The sequence below is a fragment of the Barbus barbus genome (assembly GCF_936440315.1).
Source record: "Barbus barbus genome assembly, chromosome: 18".
Taxonomy (NCBI): domain Eukaryota; kingdom Metazoa; phylum Chordata; class Actinopteri; order Cypriniformes; family Cyprinidae; genus Barbus; species Barbus barbus.
In genome coordinates, this window is record NC_136746.1 from 4,765,580 (window position 1) to 4,786,021 (window position 20,442).

The window sequence follows — 20,442 nt, forward strand, 5'->3', positions numbered from 1 at the left end:
ATACAATACTAAATAATCTAACATGCAAGACATCTTCCATTGACAAACCTGTCAATTAGATTAAAGCATGTGCTTTGTTCAAAACAAGCCAAAGGCAGAAGTGTTGTTTGTTCTTTCTGATTTGATCAATTCTAAAGCAGAATCTCAGGCCTCTGCTATGAAAAAAAACAAAAAAGATCTGGAACAGGTGGTGCTAAATGTGTCCTTCACTGAAAGCACAGGGGACGGAACATTATTATTTTCCTTTACTAGAGTCAAGGACAGCACTGTTTCAGCACCACATCGTGGACAGCGCCACCGATATCAATGCAATCAACATGTAGACGAAATTAAAGCACTCAAGCATCGAATTTGGAATAAGAAAGAGCACAGATGAAAAAAAAAACTCCTTTAATAATTTAATTACATGTGTGACACTGATTATGTGAACCCCTACTCTGTACAGAACCTTTTTTTTTTTTTTTTTTGCTTTCATTGACGCACAAGATGCTCTCAAACATTTTCAAATCATACAGGAAAGCATTCGATTAGGACTTATACAACAAAGACGGCATACCAAATACTAAGACATTCTGAAATTCATTAACATTTTAATCAAATTGTTATGTTGATAGTACAATATAAATTTTTCGTATTAAATTTAAGTGGAAAACAATGCAAAATTACGGTATTTATTGGTCTCGCACTTGCGTCTTCCACTATACAAATCATGTTCAGTTTATTAACCTGACTGTCCAGGCTCAGTAGATGGCAGCAAAGCCACATTTTTAATCGACCCGAAAATGAGCCTCGCTCTCAAACTCAAAGAAATGCCATCAGACCAACGCATTCTGCAGCCATTATTAGTATCATAGGGAACTATGAGACGTGCTGTCTGTGATGAAGTGTGCTGCACTCTTTTCCAGAGGGTGTGTGAGTTTGAACGTGTGCATTACTTTGGATCGGATGCGGGGGGTGCATTAAGAATGATGAGCTGCATTTTATATAAATATTCCTGTCATGAGGTTGCGTAAACAAAGTTGTCATCAAAACAAATTCATCCACACACGCCCAGACATATCGCCAAATGTCATGCTCATCCTAACATTAAAATGTTTGCTTCGCATTAACTATGTTGATTTTACATTGCAAGTCAGTGTTGCCTTAAATGCTTACATGACTGTTATTAGAATTCGTCGTAATTTAAAAGTAGAATTTTCCTACATTAATTGAAAATTCGAGCTACATTCTTATTTGATTCGTGAGTTCTATTGGATATGGTGAAATATGTATCACAACTCTTTCAAATATTGAAAGATTTTCTTTAAACACCTTTGGATGTCCAGAACCTCTCTCTTTCCTCCATTTGGATTATTATTGGACAAGTATTCGGGTTTTTAATCGATTCATTCATTCATTCGGGTGTTTTACAAGTTTTAAAATCCTACAATAATTTCTTTACATACATTTGTATTGGATGTTCTACATTGGGAATCATAAAACTGAACACAGAATGCTTTCTATAACAGTGTTTTATAGTAAACATATGTTGGAGACAAGAAAATTTAATTTCGTTAGGATCAGACCCAAATATGAGCGAAATTATATTTGTAATCCCATACTGCATTTATTTATTTATTATTATTATTTTCCTTATTGGGGAGGTAGCAGGCTTTTTTCGGATCGTTTCTGTTAAATCATATGGCTCCCTTAAAAGCGACTTTATGAGTTGATGTTTTATGTGGACCCATAAGAGTCTGCAGACTGTAGATCTCCATCCATATTCCCCTGTATCTCACATGATGGTTGAGTCCAGCGCCTTCCTCTAGATGCGGACTGCCTAAATCGCTCCATTCTGTCTCCACGGTTTGGACCGAGGGAATCACTTTTGGTCCCAACACCACCGTGTCTCGTCTCTGCAGTGGCTATTCTCGGTGATATGAGAGCTAATATAGACGAATCCGTATGCCATAGGCGTCAGATGTTCTTGCCAAAGCTGGATCTCTATGCATTACTGTGATCGGAGAAAATAAAACGCAAGACACCGTGGCGCTGCGTGGAATTACAGCGGACACGATGGGCACATTGAAGCAGATCCTGCTGCTTTTCGCAGGTTTTGTTGCCGCAGCTCACGGTAAGTTGAAAGTGTGTTTTATAAGCTAGGTGTCATTGTCATTAATCCCCTATAGGAATACGACTTTTCTTGGGTATGACTACAAAAGTCCTTTAGACCTTGAATATAGATGGACGTTGACTTTGCGTTTGATGAAGCCACATCAAAACTTGCATATGGCACGCACACAAAAAGTGTTTAAGTTATGGCGTATATATTGTAATTATTCGTCTAATTAAATGAGAGACGTATTACCCAGCAAGATGATTTTGGTGAAATTACGAGGATATTGAATTTCGATTAATTATGTGTGTGTGTGTGTGTGTGTGTGTGTGTGTATGTATGTATGTATGTATGTGGCTATGTATATATAGCCTATTCTTTTTTAATTCGTCACAATGCCTGTTAGACTTCAGGTAGTCGGGTATGAAGAAAACGCGATTCATTATTTCTCTGAAAATTACATCATGATATTTACAAGCAAAATACAACCCTCGAAGGACATTTTACATCACAGAAACGTGTTGGTATAAACTTTTTTGGATCAGAGACAGCTGTGTTGCGTAAAGAAAGGCCTATGGTTCGTCTGTATTCATATGGTTATTCCAAGGCGTCTATGGTCTTTCACCGGTTTCCGTAGAGGTTCTACGCGTTTGCTATAGTCTGTCAGTAGACTGACTTTGCAGTCTGAATCTAATTTAAAATACAGTTTATAACCTAGGCTGTAGTGTGAGAGGGAGCCACAATTTAATATTCAAATTTGAGAATTTGCACATAAAACATAAGACAATTAACTTTATAGGAGTCTGATATATATGTTATGAAATTTTTAACTTTTAGGGTATATGGATATTTATACATTCAGGTCGTTAAATACACTGCAAACTTTATTTGATCTATTTATTTTTTCTTTCTTTTCTTTTTTTAATAACAGGTACATTTCTCATAGAATAGACGTCCTGGTGTAGCTACAACTATTTTATGTTCCAAAGTGTTTTAATGCTGCTGATGGATATGCAAAAATAAAATAAAAATAAAAATCTTTTAACTCAGCAAACCGTTATTTTTGTCAACTTTCATGCACTGATTCGTGCATTTCACCTACGCCCCCCACTAGGCGAGAACTAGGACCTTTAGAAGGCCGCTGCACGCGCTATTCTACGAGTTACAATGTAACAAGTGTTGTTAAGGTAAGGTTTATGGTGTCTTTTGAATTCGACTAGCTATTACAAATGTAATATAATTAACGTGATTTATTTTTTATTTTTTTTTATTTATATTTTTATTTTTTTACATATTTAAAGTAACACCTATTAATTAGCGCGTTTTTGTTTTCTTTAGACATCTCATAAAGCGTTTGGCCCCAGAAAAAGTGACGAATGAAGCGAATAATGCCTCCTCTCTCCAGCAACAGCTGTCACTCACATGAGATTGCAGATTACAAATTAACACATTATATATAGACATACAGTATAATATACAAAGATCCTTGCACATAGCATACAATTAAATAATACAGGAGTGTGGCCTGCTCATCTCTATTACCTCATTGCTGATGTACTTGTGTGAATGAGCACCTTTACCCCGACGGTCTCCTCTTTCTGTCTGTAAACTTCAATTCAAAGGTTACTTTCTGTATTCCCATTATGTTCAACGTTTTAGAGGACACGCTTTTTCAGAAGAATTAGTGATGCTGCAGGCACTTCCACTGCTTCCCAAGCCTGTGAAAGAATCATTAGTTTTGTCACAGCTGTGCCATCAAAGTTAATGACAATGACTGCTGCTATTCCTTGTTCAAAGGCATGTGGGGAGTTTTCAGGGACAGGCATTAATTAATATAGTTTTATCAGCCATGATGTGCAAAATAGTAGAAAGCATGGAAAGTTTATTTGTTGCTCCAAAATATATCAGTTTTTGGAGTAGCTTTCTTTTTTTCCCTCTTTTTCCAAAATGATGTTAAGTCTGATCATAGCCTGGCAATTTTGTCATTTTGCGGTCTTCTGATATAATGAATAGTCTCCCAAGCACTTAACAACAATATTTATTACAAGGTATGATCCATGGAAAAAAATAAAAAATAAATAAGCAAGCAAACAAACAAGCAAATAAATAAAAGAATAAATATTCAGATTTCCCTTGCTTTAAAACTTGGTCAAATTCAATGCTTAATGTTTTACAAATGCAAGTATGCTGTACATTCTTCTGAGCCCAGCTACACAGTTGATTTCAAACTGTATGGCAGTTGTTTTTCTGGATAAGCATGTTTCCTACAGGGTCTTGTGAGACTATTGTGTATGGACTTTGGACATACAGTATCTAGGGAGGTCTGGTGCATGCTCCCCTGAGAATTTTATTTATTTTTTTAAGTTAAATGCACCAATCTGGTGTAATTTGAGAGCATAAATAAGAAGACGAAAAAGAAGAAGAAAAGCAATTTGAACAATAATATTGAGGACAACAAGAATAATGATAAAAATAATCGCTGTTTAGATGCAGCTCATCTTCTAAAAGACGTGCCACATCAAAAGTTAAATGCATTCGTAACTTAAATATTCTGTATTTACTGTGTTTTATTTATTTAATTTTCCTTTAAAATATATTTGCCTGGTCACATTGTAAAGTGTGCAGTTATTAAACATGTTATTAACATTTTCACCTCTTCGTTATTACCTTATCAGCTCTTTGAATCAATAATAGCTTATTGAATCTTGCCGACTGACACTCCCCCAGAGTTTTGAGATGTGCAAAAAGTTAAAAACATTTTTAACATGTCACAGCATTTTAAAAATGCGGCATAAGCATCTGAAAAGCAGTCTGCTCAACAGTCAAACTTGTCTGTATAATACCTGATGTTTTACATCAGAAACAAACTTTTGTCTTTTCATCACCACTAGACTAGAATTTGATGTTATAGTGTGATTGAATTTAAAAAAAGATCAGGGCTATGGACAATACAATATGGGCGTAAGTCCCCAAAGTAGCTACACACCAATAACAGATTACAAGTGGACAATATGTCTGTTGTTATCTTCTAAGCTGCATTGAGACGTGTTAGAAATCTGCAGTGTTTTAATATAAATAGCGCTCCATTTTGATGAACTGTCACTGTGCAAATTCTGATGGGGATATGTACCTTATTTTAAAATGTTGAAGCAAGCTATTTTATGGGAATGTGTGAGACTTCCAATTCCTCAGCCACAAAAGTTAAACAAATAGAAAAATATAACAAACTGCAGTAAACTGTTAAAAAGGGGCAGCAATGCATCACCATACTTAAGCTCATCTTCATATATAATTTAATAATTACTTTATCTTTGAAATATTGTTAAATTGTAATGTCAAATGTACTGACAAGTATTTATGGCAAACTAGTATATACTTTGATGCAATTTCTATTGTCAACTTCTAAGTCATGTATTTAAATATATTTGCAATTACGCATTTGTAACAATGATGTTGCAGTTTAGAAAATTAAAAATATATTAACTTAATGTAATATAGCACTACAGTTTAAATTTAAAATTACTTTCAGATACTTTACATATGCTTTAGAATGTTAGTCAACATTTTGTGCTTAAAGTGTGTTAGGAAATAGAGTCATTAAAATATACTCTCTTTAAGGAAAGAACTTGCTCTGCATATAAAAGGACTTTCCTTTTTAGTTGACATCAGATTTCATGTTGATATTTGAGTAATGATGAGCTGGCATTGAATGCAATTGGACAGAGGCACACCCATCCTCAAATGTCAGTGATATCAATTTAATTGACACACACACACACACACACACACGTTGGTTTTTGTGGTTTATGGGGACTCTCGTAATGGTTTTTATACTGAACAAACTGTGTGTGTTACTGTCCTACACCAACCCTACACCTAAACTTAGCCCTCACAGGAGACTTTGCATTTTTAGATAAAACAAAAAAAACACCATTTAGTATGTTTTTTAAGCCTTTTTAATTATGGGGACAGGCAGTGTCCTCATAAACCACCTTCATATTGTAATACCTCTGTCATACCCATGTCATTATACAAATTTGTGTCCTCATAAACCACACACACACACACACACACACACACGTTGGTTTTTGTGGTTTATGGGGACTCTCGTAATGGTTTTTATACTGAACAAACTGTGTGTGTTACTGCCCTACACCAACCCTACACCTAAACTTAGCCCTCACAGGAGACTTTGCATTTTTAGATAAAACAAAAAAAACACCATTTAGTATGTTTTGTAAGCCTTTTTAATTACGGGGACAGGCAGTGTCCTCATAAACCACCTTCATATTGTAATACCTCTGTCATACCCATGTCATTATACAAATTTGTGTCCTCATAAACCACATAAACATGCACACACACACACACACACACACACTACAGTTTTGAAATGACTGTTTCATCATCCAAGACAGGCACAATGACAACCAAATGAGTTGTTGTCAACTATAAGATGTTGTCAACTGTCCAGCCTCAGGTCTCACATGCAAATGTGCCATTCGAGGTCTTGAGAGAACAGTGATTGAGCAGGGGCTTTGTTATTAAAACAGGCCCTTGTTGACTCAAACACATTAATTGAGCTGAAATGTCACTTAGGTGATTAATATGTATATGTATTGGCTATTACATGCAATTTTCTTGCTTATTATTTATTTTATTTGTTTATTTTTTTGTTTGTTTTTCTTTAGCCATACTTTTCTTTGAAAGGTTCCATGTCAACATGTAATACCTTTTGCAACTCATTTTATTTCAGTAACATGTATTTCTGAGTGAAACTGGAGTTAATGGGAATAAGTAGAGCAAAACTTGATTTTATCCATAGGGATGCGATTGGATCTTGAAAAGTATGCATACCAGAATGGAGGCAGGGGCGACAAGAAATTAGAGTCAACTGTGATTTTTATGTTGACATTAACACATAGCCTTGGTATAGATATACAGTGGCAAAATATGGATCCATCGCTGATGAATGAAGCACTTCTATGAATGGCGTCTAGAGGAACACTTCAGTTCCGGCTTGGAAAAAAGGGGTATGTCAAATAATTAAAATGCAACTAATGTCTACGCACACCACATCTTTTAAATGGTGTTGAGTAAGCAAGCAGATGCAAAGTCTGGAGCCAAGAAACATCCATAATTCAGTGGACAGCTGGCTCAATGTGGCAGTGCAACCTTTGATTTCAAGTTTTTGACAGCTCTTCCTCAACTTCCCAGTTCTTGTCTGCATGGCTCGTTTTGGTCACAAATGCTGTATCTCTACCAGTTCATGTTGCTTGGGTTCTAGATGTGATGACCCATTTAGGTTATGCAAGTGCATATCCTTTTCATACAACATGCATACAACCAATTAAAACATTTGTAATTCAAAGCAAATAGAGTCAGCAGAAATGACATTATTTTTTGATATATTAATGTGATTTTAAGGTTATGGAGCGCAAGAACAGAGGGAGATCGACTAAATGCTTTGAGATTCAAAAAATTCATTTTAATTAGACCACATGTTAACAGTGTTGTAGGATTGAAAATGGCCATTTTTAACAATCGCTCTTAGCTTTTTTCAAAAGATTGTAGATGTTTTAGCATGAGTGGTGGCATTTAGCTGATATTATTTGGATGTATGCAGAAAACAAGCCCCGTTCTTAAGACCCAATACATAAATTAATCTGGAAATTTCAGGATAGAGTCACAATATCATAATTATATAATTCAGTACAATAATAAGTGGTGTAACAATACCACTTAGTGTTAGAATGTGTAATCAATTCCAAATAAAAAAGTTATCTCATAATTTCTTTACTTTCACAGAGTATATGTTTTTTAATTAATTAATTAATTAATTAATTTTTATTTATTAACTTTCTTTTTGTCCTTCAAGGCTTACAATATGTGACCACTCACATATGATTTAAGTTCATGCAAACCAAACAAATGATTCACCAAGAGTATCCAACAGACACGACACAGATTTATTTGTTTATTTATTTATACAATGAAAAGGAAAACACAAGATGCAGTCCTTGTATTGCCTTATTTAGTATTTTATTTTATTGCAGATAAATTAAGGATAAATACACCGATTTGATGGAACAAATAATAGGCTACTAACTACCACTGATACTGCCACTTTTGGTGCTTGCGTAACAGTACTATTGTAACACATATTGTGCAACATTATTTTGTTATGCTTTTTTTTTTTCTCAGTCCTTTGTTTAGTCCATATTCATGCACATTCATGTCCTTAGTTCTTCCTCACCATGATTTATTTTGTGACACATATTTTTGCTTTCACATGTAAATAGTGTACAGCAGTCCTCGCCACTAATAGGTATAAACAGCATTTAATGGCAAAATGTCTGCTGTCTTTTGTGTTTTACATGTATACTGTATTGCTAATTTTGTGAGTGATTAATTTAGTCTGTGATGGTCCCTCAGGAGATGCAATGTTAACCTCTGTCTTGTAGTAGTGCTATTGAACTTATACATCCACTGAAAGGACAGTAGATTTTGGATTAAGGACAGGTGATATAACAACTCTGGGATCAATGTGGCTTCAGTTGCTGTGGGAGCAAAGAGACTTGTGTTATTTCATGTTGATTTAGGGTGTTTCTGAGAGTGTCTGTTTGTTGTCAAAGGGGAGAAAGAGGCAGAAATAATGTACACAGTAGCAACTCACAAGTAGGACCGGGTAGAAGGAAACGACTCCTTTCACCTCGTATCCAGTGAATCAACTCAGCTGGTTCAGACATGTTGCTATGGTTTTTCTCTTGACAGATGAGAAACACTATCTTACATCAGGAGAAAGGCCATTAACTTAGAGCTGAAGCAGGCAGACTGGCTTTCATTTCAGTCCCTAGAATGATGAGCAAAAATATCACCATGCTTGACATCACCATACCATACAGGGATGAATTCAAAATTCAGTTGATTTATTTCAGCACAAATCCTGTGTTGTTTTAACCACCCGCAACCCAGCAGAACCAGGCGCTACATGCACTGGTCTAGCGCTGTGCTATATTAAAAAGTTATTGTCATTCTTTTCAGTGCAAAATTGAACAAACGTGATTATTATTTGCCAAATTCATAAACGTCAGTGCCTGATACACATGATGTGGCATTTACTGACCACAAAAAAGGGAAAGGGAAATGGTGTGTGGCTGCCCATACTCGGAATTTGTGCTCTGCATTTAACCCATCCAAGTGTACACACAGTAGTGAACACACACCCGGAGCAGTGGGCAGCCAATGCTGCGGCTCCCGGGGAGCAGTTGGGGGTTCAGTGCCTTGCTCAAGGGTCTCACCTCAGTCGTGGTATTGAGGGTGGAGAGAGTGTTGGTTATTCACTTCCCCACCTACAATCCCTGCCGGACCCGAGACTCAAACCCACAACCTTCAGGTTATAAGTCCAACTCTCTATCCATTAGGCCACAACTGCCCCAAATCAAGTGGTAAATGAAAGTTTGTTTAGTGTTAAAAATGCTTTCTCATATTTGAATTGATGATTGACAGGGCAGTTTAAACAATGACAGAATGCATGTAACTAAGTGACAAAGAGGTCAGTTAAAGATGCTGAATATACAATCAAAAGTATGAAGTTTTTGTAACAAAAAGAGCACATATTTTTAGGGTAAAATATACGTTGACAAATAGGGATGTAGCATGTTTCTCATGGAAATGTAATTAATCTGAAACACAACATGTTGCAATCTGTGACGAAGCAAGTGAGATCCAATGAGCATTTGATCACTGATGTAAAACCTGATGTAACTTGAGGTGGCAATTTTTAAATTTGTAATAGGCATTTGACATTTGGTCGCTGCTGGGGATGGAAATGAAGATTCCAGAATAAAGGCTTGTATTTGGGACTGTTCTGTTCTTTGCAATAATATGGATTCTGAAGATTTGTATTACAGTGTATGAATAAAATTGATTAGTTTTATGACTTTATGTTGGTTTTGGTGTATTTTATGTTTTTATTGTAAGTCACAATATAGGCCTAAGAAAATACCTTTTGTGTACAAAATAATTATGATAAGTAGGTTCCCTCTGTTCATTAAAACGAAGTGTATAGACTAATGCACTTACAAAAGAAAATCTAGCAAACGAGTGTGTGGCACGAAACACGTTTTCAGTAGGTTTGGTTTCAAAAGTTTAATAACAACACATAATGTGTTAGCATGAGTTCACTTAACCTTGCCCTCTGGTTAAAAATGTAAAATTATTTAAAATAAAATAAAATAAATAAAATTACCCTAGTTCTGCTAGGCATGCATGTGAGAAATATTGATACGTTTTAACCAAAATTGCCTTGGATGAATGACAACTTAACAGTTCAAATAACACTAGACTTCTTTTCTGACTGAATAATCAACAAGTGCTTTATAGAGAATGTGTATTTGTGCATTACTGCGGACTTTGTGCAGAAACTGAAGGATGAACTGAAATTATTTTCTGTGGTAATCAATGAAATCTCGTCAATAGCTGTTGACCAATCAGAATCTGAAACTAACCGTTTTATAAGTCGTATTAAACATGGAATATTACTTGAAATCGCGACATGATATTTACACATCCTGAGTACTGCATTTCGTTTTCTAAGCATGCACACTGATAACATAACACTCAAAGGTGGCGGAATCAAAGGCAGAATTCATATGTGTTACAGCTGTTGTCTGACACAAGGTCAACTAAAGGTTATGACATTTTATGACTGTAATTTTCATTGATTTATTCTTGCATCAGGCTTCAGAGCTGCAATTGGTTTTTAGCATCAGACTACAATTGGACTACAAATTTTGACCACTTTCTGATTAACATTTATCGTGTAATATAATTTGTTTAAAAATATTAACACCTCATAAAAATATTCAGTGCATGTTACTGCTTAAAAAACAAAAACACAAACAAACAAACAAACAAAAACATTAGTTAGTGTTACTTTACTCAAAAATATTTTTTGTCATAATTTACTCAACAAATTGAAATGAATGGTCATTCTCCAAAAAGTATAAAAGTGGTTCATATGACTCATATACTATTTAAAACCCTCTGAAGTCATATAGCTTTAAATGGGGAAGGACTTACTGTAATGTAAACTCTTCTGTTCTTCCCATTGGTTCTTAAATGCCATGTGCCTGCATATAATTTAGAGAATGAATATCTGCAGATGAATATCTTTCCATTTTGGAAATAAAGCACATCATATCTGCTTATACATTCTGCCTAATATTTAATTTTTAGAGGCACACACACACACACACACTCACACACACACACACACACACACACACACACACACACACACAAACACAATCTTTTCCAGATAGATAGATAGATAGATAGATAGATAGATAGATAGATTTAAAATGAAATTGTATTGAAAAATAATTAATATTGAAATTGCTAATACCACGCTAAATAAACACATGGCATGGTAATGCAGGCCTATTCTTATCATTCACCAACATTTCTAAAACATATGTAAACAGCGCAAGTCTGATGCAGAAAAGGGAGGGTAACTAAACAAAGGCTTGTCAAGCGGTTTGGAGATGTTGAAAGGGGATATGGAAGTGTAATTATCTCAGAAGGCATCACAAAGGCATTTTAATTTGGTATGTGTTGCATTTATCAGTCATGAAGAGAGTGAGACTGCTATTTTGACTTTCGTTTGTCTCTCATTGTCTTCAGCATTTTTTCTCTCACTCTACAATATTTAACTCTTCCATTTTCATCTAAAACAGATTCAAAGTCCAATCAGCCCACTCACTGGCCATTTTTTCCATAATGCCACATTCAGCTAACAGTAACTTCCCAGTTTTTTAGTGGCCTTGGTTCTGGGAGTATTTTTCCCATTCATTTTCTCCATAGACAGTTTATTTATTTAAATTTTTTTAATGTATTGTACAACATGTACTGATACATTGGTAGTTAATGGCCCTATACATATGCAGGTAGAGAAACTAAAAGTATTCAGGAAATTCTTACATAATGCTACAAGTACATGCCAGCAAACTGATCAAAAGGGCAAAGGATGGCCATAAAAGGAGCTTGCAGTTGCTAGAAAATCTGACATTTACCTTTTGAAGGTGGATTTAGTAGACATTTGCTCACTCCCCTACACCATGTGTCATATGTACAGACTAAATATGTTCTTAAGTGAGGCACGGCAGCAATTGTCCGTGTTGATTTTTTTTTTCTAGCAAACAGTTTAATTGAGCATTACTTCATTTTATTGTGATTTATGTATCATAAAGCTACAAATAATTACTAAAGAAGGTGGCTTTTTGGGAGTTATATTTGGGATATTGCTGCAGAGTGTAACATTTAATGAAAACAAAGGTTATCCTTCTGTTTTATCTGATCTACCTGCTAATGTGTTTTATTTTTAGTAACACTTGCTAAGGCAAATATCACTATTGCTCATATATAGGGTTAACGACTTTTTAAACCAATTTATTACCACAAAACTTGAAGGATCATTCAGTTTCGGAACACAAGGGATTTGATTAAACTACACAACTGATCCCGTTCTGAAAATTAATGACATTTCAAGTTGTTTGGTAATAAATTCCATTCCATTGAAATACATATCAGAAATCAATCAAGATATTTGCATTTACATTTACATTTAGTTATTTAGCAGATACTTTTATCCAAAGCGCCTTACAAATGACGACAATGGAAGGAATCAAAATCAACAAAAGAGCAATAATATGCAAGTGCTATGACATCTTAGTTAGCCCAACGCAGTACATGTTGCAAGATTGTTTTTTGGTTGTTTGTTTGTTTTGTTGTTGTTAGTTACATAATCAATCAAAATAAAGCAAGTAGCATAGAAAGAGAATAGAGAACGGTAGTGTTAGAGGCCTTTTTTTTTTTTTAAAGAAAACAAGCAGTTAGAAAACAAATAGAGTGCAAGTCTTAAAGGGTCAAGTGTTTTTTTTTACATAAAAAAGAAAACAAATAGAAAAATAGATCAAATAAAGATGGAAGAGGTGTGTTTTTAGCCATTTATTGAAGATGGCTAAGGACTCAGCTGCTCAGATTGAGTTGGGCAGGTCATTCATGTAAATTTTAAAACTTGCAGTTAAGTAATTAAGCGATTAATTAAGTGCTGATTGAGCATTAGTGATAACTAACAAAATCACTGAAGAAAAGAGAAACACAAGAACTACTACAACTGACTTCAGCCATAGCCTTAGATGAAATCAACTGAAATAAAATGCATTAAATCTCTCAAGATCTGATTAAACAACCCCACAAACAGCATCACCAGCTCCACTTATTAATAACCAGACTGACTTTATTTCTTTCAGACATCTACAGAAGATCTTATTGAGAATTAACTAAGGTTTATATGTTGTTTTCATTTGAAGTAACCATGTTAGAGATCAGTGTCTGCTTTTGTTGGATTCTTGACCCTTGACATTTGTGTTAGGTTGTTTTTTTTAACCGGTTGTGGTAACCATGTGTTCTTTGAACATATTTGTTACAGCTCAAAAGCCCAGCAAAAGTGTTCAGTAGTTGGTTGTTATATGTTTGTAGTGACAATCATCCATTAATGAACTGATCTTATTGAGAGTATGCATTGTGTGTCTAATCGCTGGTTAAATGTTTGTCGTACTGTTTGTAGTAAAAGTTATTCTAAGAGCCAGTTGTTTTGTGACAATTAATAAAGAACTTTCCAAACAGTTTGTCCACAATATTTTTTTCTCTATGGTAGTAACTAGACTCACACAGACATCAAGAATCAGCTTATGAACCTCATCAATGGTGACCATTAAAAAAAAGAAAAAAGATCATGGATGAGTCATGTACTGTGCTAGTACCCAGCATGCTTTGCAACATGATTATTATTTTATTTTTACTTTTTAATGGTCACCATTGTTGAGGTTCATAAGCTGATTCTTGATGTCTGTGTGAGTCTAGTTACTACCATAGAGCAATTTTTTATTGTGGACAAACTCTTTGGAAAGTTCTTAACTCTCAAAGTAATTTTTTCTACAATCAATATAAGATCCATTTAACCAGAGATTAGACACACAATGAGATGAGGGGTCTATTCCAGAAAGCAGGTTATGTGACATACCCGGGTAAGTTTGAGGATAAGCGAGGAGATGAACTCGGCTTTCCATTCCAAAATCGGAGATTACTTTTAGGGTATGTAAGTAACCATAGTAACTTGCTTTCTGAAGATAACCTGCTCCGGAGCAGGTTATGTTCAGGGTTAGTTCACTTCAGTGCTATCAGTACACGCGTGGCACTGAGCAGCCTTCAGTGGGCCTGACAGATAGCGCACAACATTATATAATATTAGATTATATAATATAGCCTTATATATATATATATACACAGCGCTAATAAATAAGGTAATATATTATTCTAATATGGTTATTTTATTTTATTGGCATATATAACAGTTATTTGTATAAATTATAAAACACTATGACAAGGTAATGTTTAATTTATTATATTATATATACATTTTATATTATATCTCACACATGGATTGGCATTTTCTATAATGTATTTCTATAAAAATACATATCTGATATGACTTAATATATAATTAGCATCAAACAAAAAATAAAAGTCATATTCTCAAGGATTAAATATTAAACGGGAAAAAAAATGATTACACAACCATCAATTAGGTGGCGATATGCACTAAGCATGTAAACGACTATTGAACAAAAGAAGAAGAAAGAAACAGCATGGTTCGCTTTTTCTTAGCGTCCGTTTCCATAGTGACTCGTCGATTCGTTGCTCTGTTGAGAATGTCTTGAATCTTAACCAGGAACATACTCTGTGTTGAATGAACTTACTCCCGGACGCGGTTTTGGAACCACATACCTCGAGTTAGCAAGGTTTGGGGTTAATCAACCTAAAGTTCAGGGTTTAGCTGAAGGTAAATTAACTGTGCTTTCTGGAATACACCCCAGTTCACTAATAGATGATTACCATTATAAACATAACCAACTACTGATCATTTTCTCTGGGTTTTTGAGATGTAATAAATATGGTCAAGAAACACATGGTTACAACAACCAGAGAAAAAGAAAACACTCAAGGGTCAATAATCCAACTAAGGCAGACACTGGTCTCTAACATGGTTACTTCAAATGAAACAATAAATCAACATCTAAACCTTAGCTAATTCTCAATAAGGTCTTCTATAGATGTCTGAAAGAAATAAAGTCAGTCTGGTTATTAATAAGTGGAGCTGGCGATGCTGTTTGTGGGGTTGTTTAATCAGATTTTGAGAGATTTAATGCATTTTATTTCAGTTGATTTAATCTAAGGCTGTGTCTGAAGTTAGTTGTGTTTCTCTTTCTGTCAGTGATTCTGGTTGTTAACAGCAGGTGTTCATCACTAATGCTCAATCAGCACTTAATTAATCACTTAATTACTTAGTGAACTCAACTGAAATAAGTTCAAGGCACTCATAACTGTTAGTTTTAAAAACTTAAATGGTTCCTCAAACGGTTTGAGTTTACCTAACTTGTTGGGTTTTACAGTGTATGTATATTATATTATATAATATAATATAAGAAGACATATATATTTTGTGAATTGGAGAGTTGCTAAGAAGTCATTTATTCTTATAATGTTCTCTCTCTTAAAATGTAAATCAGTATAAATGTCAGTGTCATATAAGTCTGTCAGATAAATCAGTCTGCTTTCAACCATTACTCCTAGCCTGGGCTATTCAGTGCATACATAGGGTTAAGTTTCAGATATAGGAATTAACGAATGAATAACTAACTAACTAACTGAATGAATAATTATTTATGTATGTATTGATTGATTGATTGATTTTTCATAAAGCAAGTTTGTTTTATGACCCATTGCTAATATGGGTCCATGCTTTTTGATAAAATAAGCACATACAGTAAAATAAGAAATACAGAAAATAGGCAATATTTCTTTGTAAAGGTGTTTTACCACCTTTTACCTTTCATGCAGCTTCCAATCTTCTTTAAATAGATTCATACAACTTTTGAATAGTCTCCAGATGAATGTTGTCTATAAAAACATCTGCCAGTTGCTTTAGAGATGTCGTTAGAGGGAATCAGCTTCTTATTCTTCTCTCCAAAACTGTCTACACTAGTTTGATAATATTCAAATCAGCTGATTGACCTGGTCAGAGGTTGAAGTCTATAGTGGTGCACCAACTGTCCACATTTTATGCTTATAATACCATCATTTTCACATTTTAGGACTGGCGTCTGTGATTAAAGTTTTGACAATTGCAGCTGTTTCATAGGTGTTGGCTTTTTGGCTTTGTGAATTTCTTTGAAGTTCTTTTTTTTTTTTTTGTGGAAACAGGGTTGGATATTGCGTTTTGCTGTCATTTTGCTGCAGCAGTTCTATGTTGTTTGGACATGATACGTCTTAGTGTCCTCATAATTTACAAAAATGCAACTGCACATTTTCCAGTTTACGAAACGTTTTGGGTCTCAAATACTAAAAAATGCTATTTTCTTGAAACTACGTAACAATCCTTTTAAGACCAACAAAATTATCCCAAATGTTGTCCCAACTTGTCAAACACAGTTGTCTGAACAAAGAATTTCATATAGTTGAAATGTTAAGGCTTTGTGAGTTCCCAGCATGCATTGCAGCATGAATAAATTATGCAGTTACTGTTATAGGATTATTGTTTAGCTGTTTGCTGACCTAATTTAAACCTTTTCGCAGTTGTTTTGTCATTATTGTTTGTTATTTGTTGTACTGTGATGTAAAGGGCTCATCTTTTTTTAACATTTGTTGATTGCCACTGTTCTTGAGGTTAGTGTGTCTAGTTTTGAGGCCTAGAGTATGTTCTAATGATGTGAAGTTCGGATCATTTTACCGACTCGGACCTTTGAGTCTCGTTCAGCAAAATGAACAAATCTTTTTTCAAGTCATTTCGTTCATTTTAGCAAAATATAATTCAAATGTTATGTGTTACTTTCCAAACACTTCTACTACTTATGCAAACGTTTTTCACACTACAAACAATACAAAACTATGCTATAAGAAACAGAATATATTACTTAATTGTTTACCTGGGTCTTTAGTCTATGATTAGCGCACCACCTCTTATCTGACAAGTGTTCGGGTTTGAGTCGTTCGTTCATCACGTGACAGCCCCATACGCTTAACCAATGCAGCGTGAGCCGGAAAGAGAATTGATTAGTTCTTCTATATCGAGTCTCGGGTTTGAGTCGTTCGTTCATCACGTGACAGCCCCATACGCTTAACCAATGCAGCGTGAGCCGGAAAGAGAATTGATTAGGTCTTCTATATCGAGTCTCGGGTTTGAGTCGTTCGTTCATCACGTGACAGCCCCGTACGCTTAACCAATGCAGCGTGAGCCGGAAAGAGAATTGATTAGGTCTTCTATATCGAGTCTCGGGTTTGAGTCGTTCGTTCTTTTGTCACGTGACCACTTGCCGGATCAGTACATATCAAATAGGCTACCATAAAGTAAAACTGTATTTTTTGTATGTTGGATCATATTTAAGAATTATCATAAAATTATCAAAATATGTGTAATAAGCATTTTCCTAGAAATAAAAATGGTCTGTTCATTTTATTTATTTTAAAGCTTATTTATTTTATTATAAAAAAAAGCCTAGCTTGTTGTGCAGTATTTTGTTTTAGTTTTTTAAGGCTCTGTGGCTTTAGTATATTTTAATTTTCTTGTATTTTTTATTTAAATAGTTTAAATTCATTTTGGAATAGTTATCCTCTTTGCTATAGCTTTTTCTGGCACAAAAATAAACAATAAAAAACAATTCAGGAGTGTGTACAGAGTGTTAATGTCTAAAGTGTCATATGTTACAAAAGTATAGTAAGTAACACTATAGTCCAATCTAAAGGGTTAACTCAAAAGACATAAATACAACAAGGTATTGTATTTTATGAAGATTAGACTAAAAAAAATAAATAAAAACAAAGCATAACAAGTCAAGTCTGCTTTATTGTCAATTCTTCCACATGTACAGTACATACATACAGAGAACTGAAATTGCGTTACTCTCAGACCCTTGGTGCATACAGTTAACATTTAAGACACTGACAGTAGACGTTCAAATACAGATAAATACAGTTTAAACATATGTACATACAACTATACAGATATACAAATGAGGACGTTTGTAGAAAAATAAAAAAGAGATAAAGTGGCATAAGGCACATGGCAGAATAGATAGAGTGCAAACCAGTTAAATAAAACACAACTGTGCAGATATATGTGTAGTGCAAGAAGAGCTTAACCAACTCGTTATTATCTTTTTTACCACATGGTGTTATGGAAAAGAAATTAAAAGCAATAATTTGAGACCAGAAAAGCATCACATAACTGTAAGAGTAAATAATAATACTAATAATTCTAATAATAATAATAATAATAAAGACTATGCACCCGTTTGTAAGGAAGGTTGTAAATTAACTAATTTCTCTGTCCAAAACTGTCACGTCACGTGACAAAAGAACGAACGACTCAAACCCGAGACTCGATATAGAAGACCTAATCAATTCTCTTTCCGGCTCACGCTGCATTGGTTAAGCGTATGGGGCTGTCACGTGATGAACGAAGGACTCAAACCCGAGACTCGATATAGAAGACCTAATCAATTCTCTTTCCGGCTCACGCTGCATTGGTTAAGCGTATGGGGCTGTCACGTGATGAACGAACGACTCAAACCCGAGACTCGATATACAAGAACTAATCAATTCTCTTTCCGGCTCAGGCTGCATTGGTTAAGCGTATGGGGCTGTCACGTGATGAACGAACGACTCAAACCCGAGACTCGATAGAAGACCTAATCAATTCTCTTTCCGGCTCACGCTGCATTGGTTAAGCGTATGGGGCTGTCATGTGATGAACGAACGACTCAAACCCGAGAATGCTGTATAATGCGCATGCGCGACTGAACGAATCACTCCCCGAGACGACTCGTTCTTCCCGAGTCACATTAAAGATTCGTTCAAAATGAACGAATCGTTCAAGAACGACCCATCACTAGTATGTTCATTTACTTTTGTCTGTTTTCTGGCTATATAAGTCTTTTATAAATGAAGGCAATCTTGTTTATTTGTAAAGCTTGCCCATTAATATTTTTAATTTATATACAAGCATAAGTTTGATAATGTGGTGACTTTTTTTAACCTTCTTTTTTTCTTCCGAGAAACCAACAACAACAAAAAAATTACATTAACATTCAAGATAAGCAGAACTTGAAGCCTATAGTTATAATTTTATTTTATAATATTGATTAAATGCTAACTAGAACAAAACATCTTTGTCCATAAAACAACCAAAAAAAGTTCACAGAACATAATTTGAGACACACTGGAAAAGCATTACAAGTCTTTTAATTAACAAAACTGTGTTAGCTGAACAAAAAAAGAGACGTGACTTTACTCAGTGACTTGGGTTGAGTGAACTTAAAAAAAGCTGTGCAGCAAGTTGCATTGAAATTTTAAGTCAACTTTTCATTTTTACAGTGTACTTTCGGTTAATACCACTATTCTGAATATTCTTCACTGTTGTAAAACATCACAAAAAAAGTCACGGCTTGTGCTAAACCTGGCTGAACAACTTATACTGCACTGATATAACGTAAAACTTAGAGAATATGGACAAAACAAAATGGTAATGTGTTTTTTTTTTAATTTTGATTTTTTTTTCTGTAGCCAACACAAATTACATGATTAACCCCAATAATAATGGGTGTTCACATTATTTTGTCCAGCCACTGTATCTGCCCCAACCCACCACAAGTGTGTGAACAACTGATGTCTTGAACTCCGTTTTTGTCTGCCATCGTCTATCACACCAGGGGACTGATCAAATTCTGGTTATCGGCTCTATTGTTGGGTCTCCCTAGGGTTCTGTAAGAAAAATCTGTACGCACTGAATTGAGTGAAAATCATCAAACAGACTTTATTTAATGCTTAAAAGAGCTGACAGGGTGTCTTGTAACTGCTTATATCATTTTCTTTTTCTTGACTAACCAGAGTAACAATTCTTATTTGTTTTAGTAAAATGTAATGGAGTGGAAAGGGTACATATCAGGTACTGGCACATAAGAAAACCTCCTGTAGTGACAAACCTACATTTTCGATCTAGAAAGGCTTCTTCTCCAAGGAATTCACTTGCGTATGTTTTTTTAGATGTTATCTTTAATATTTTATGCTTATATATATATTTAAATATGCACATGCATACAAAGTAAAACTTTTATATTTTAACTTTGAACCTTTCTTTTAGCTGTATCGTCCAGCTACTGTATATCAAGTGGACCGCATTACTTCTCTCAGCAGTTCATATGAATTAATGCTCAGCATAGCCAATA

At 34.7% G+C, this 20,442-nt stretch overlaps 1 protein-coding gene across 1 annotated transcript in view; it reads left to right on the top strand.

Moving 5' to 3' along the window:
• Positions 1-2,037: 2,037 nt before the first annotated feature.
• The window catches only part of LOC306884010 (CUB and sushi domain-containing protein 1-like), a gene marked incomplete at its 3' end in the record, with an annotated part of 521,846 nt that continues 503,441 nt past the window's right edge, over positions 2,038-20,442 (top strand). The window contains exon 1 of the mRNA XM_079439599.1: positions 2,038-2,113. Coding sequence (XP_079295725.1) covers positions 2,056-2,113 — 58 coding nt within the window. The 5' untranslated portion in view covers positions 2,038-2,055. The remainder of the gene's footprint in view (positions 2,114-20,442) is intronic.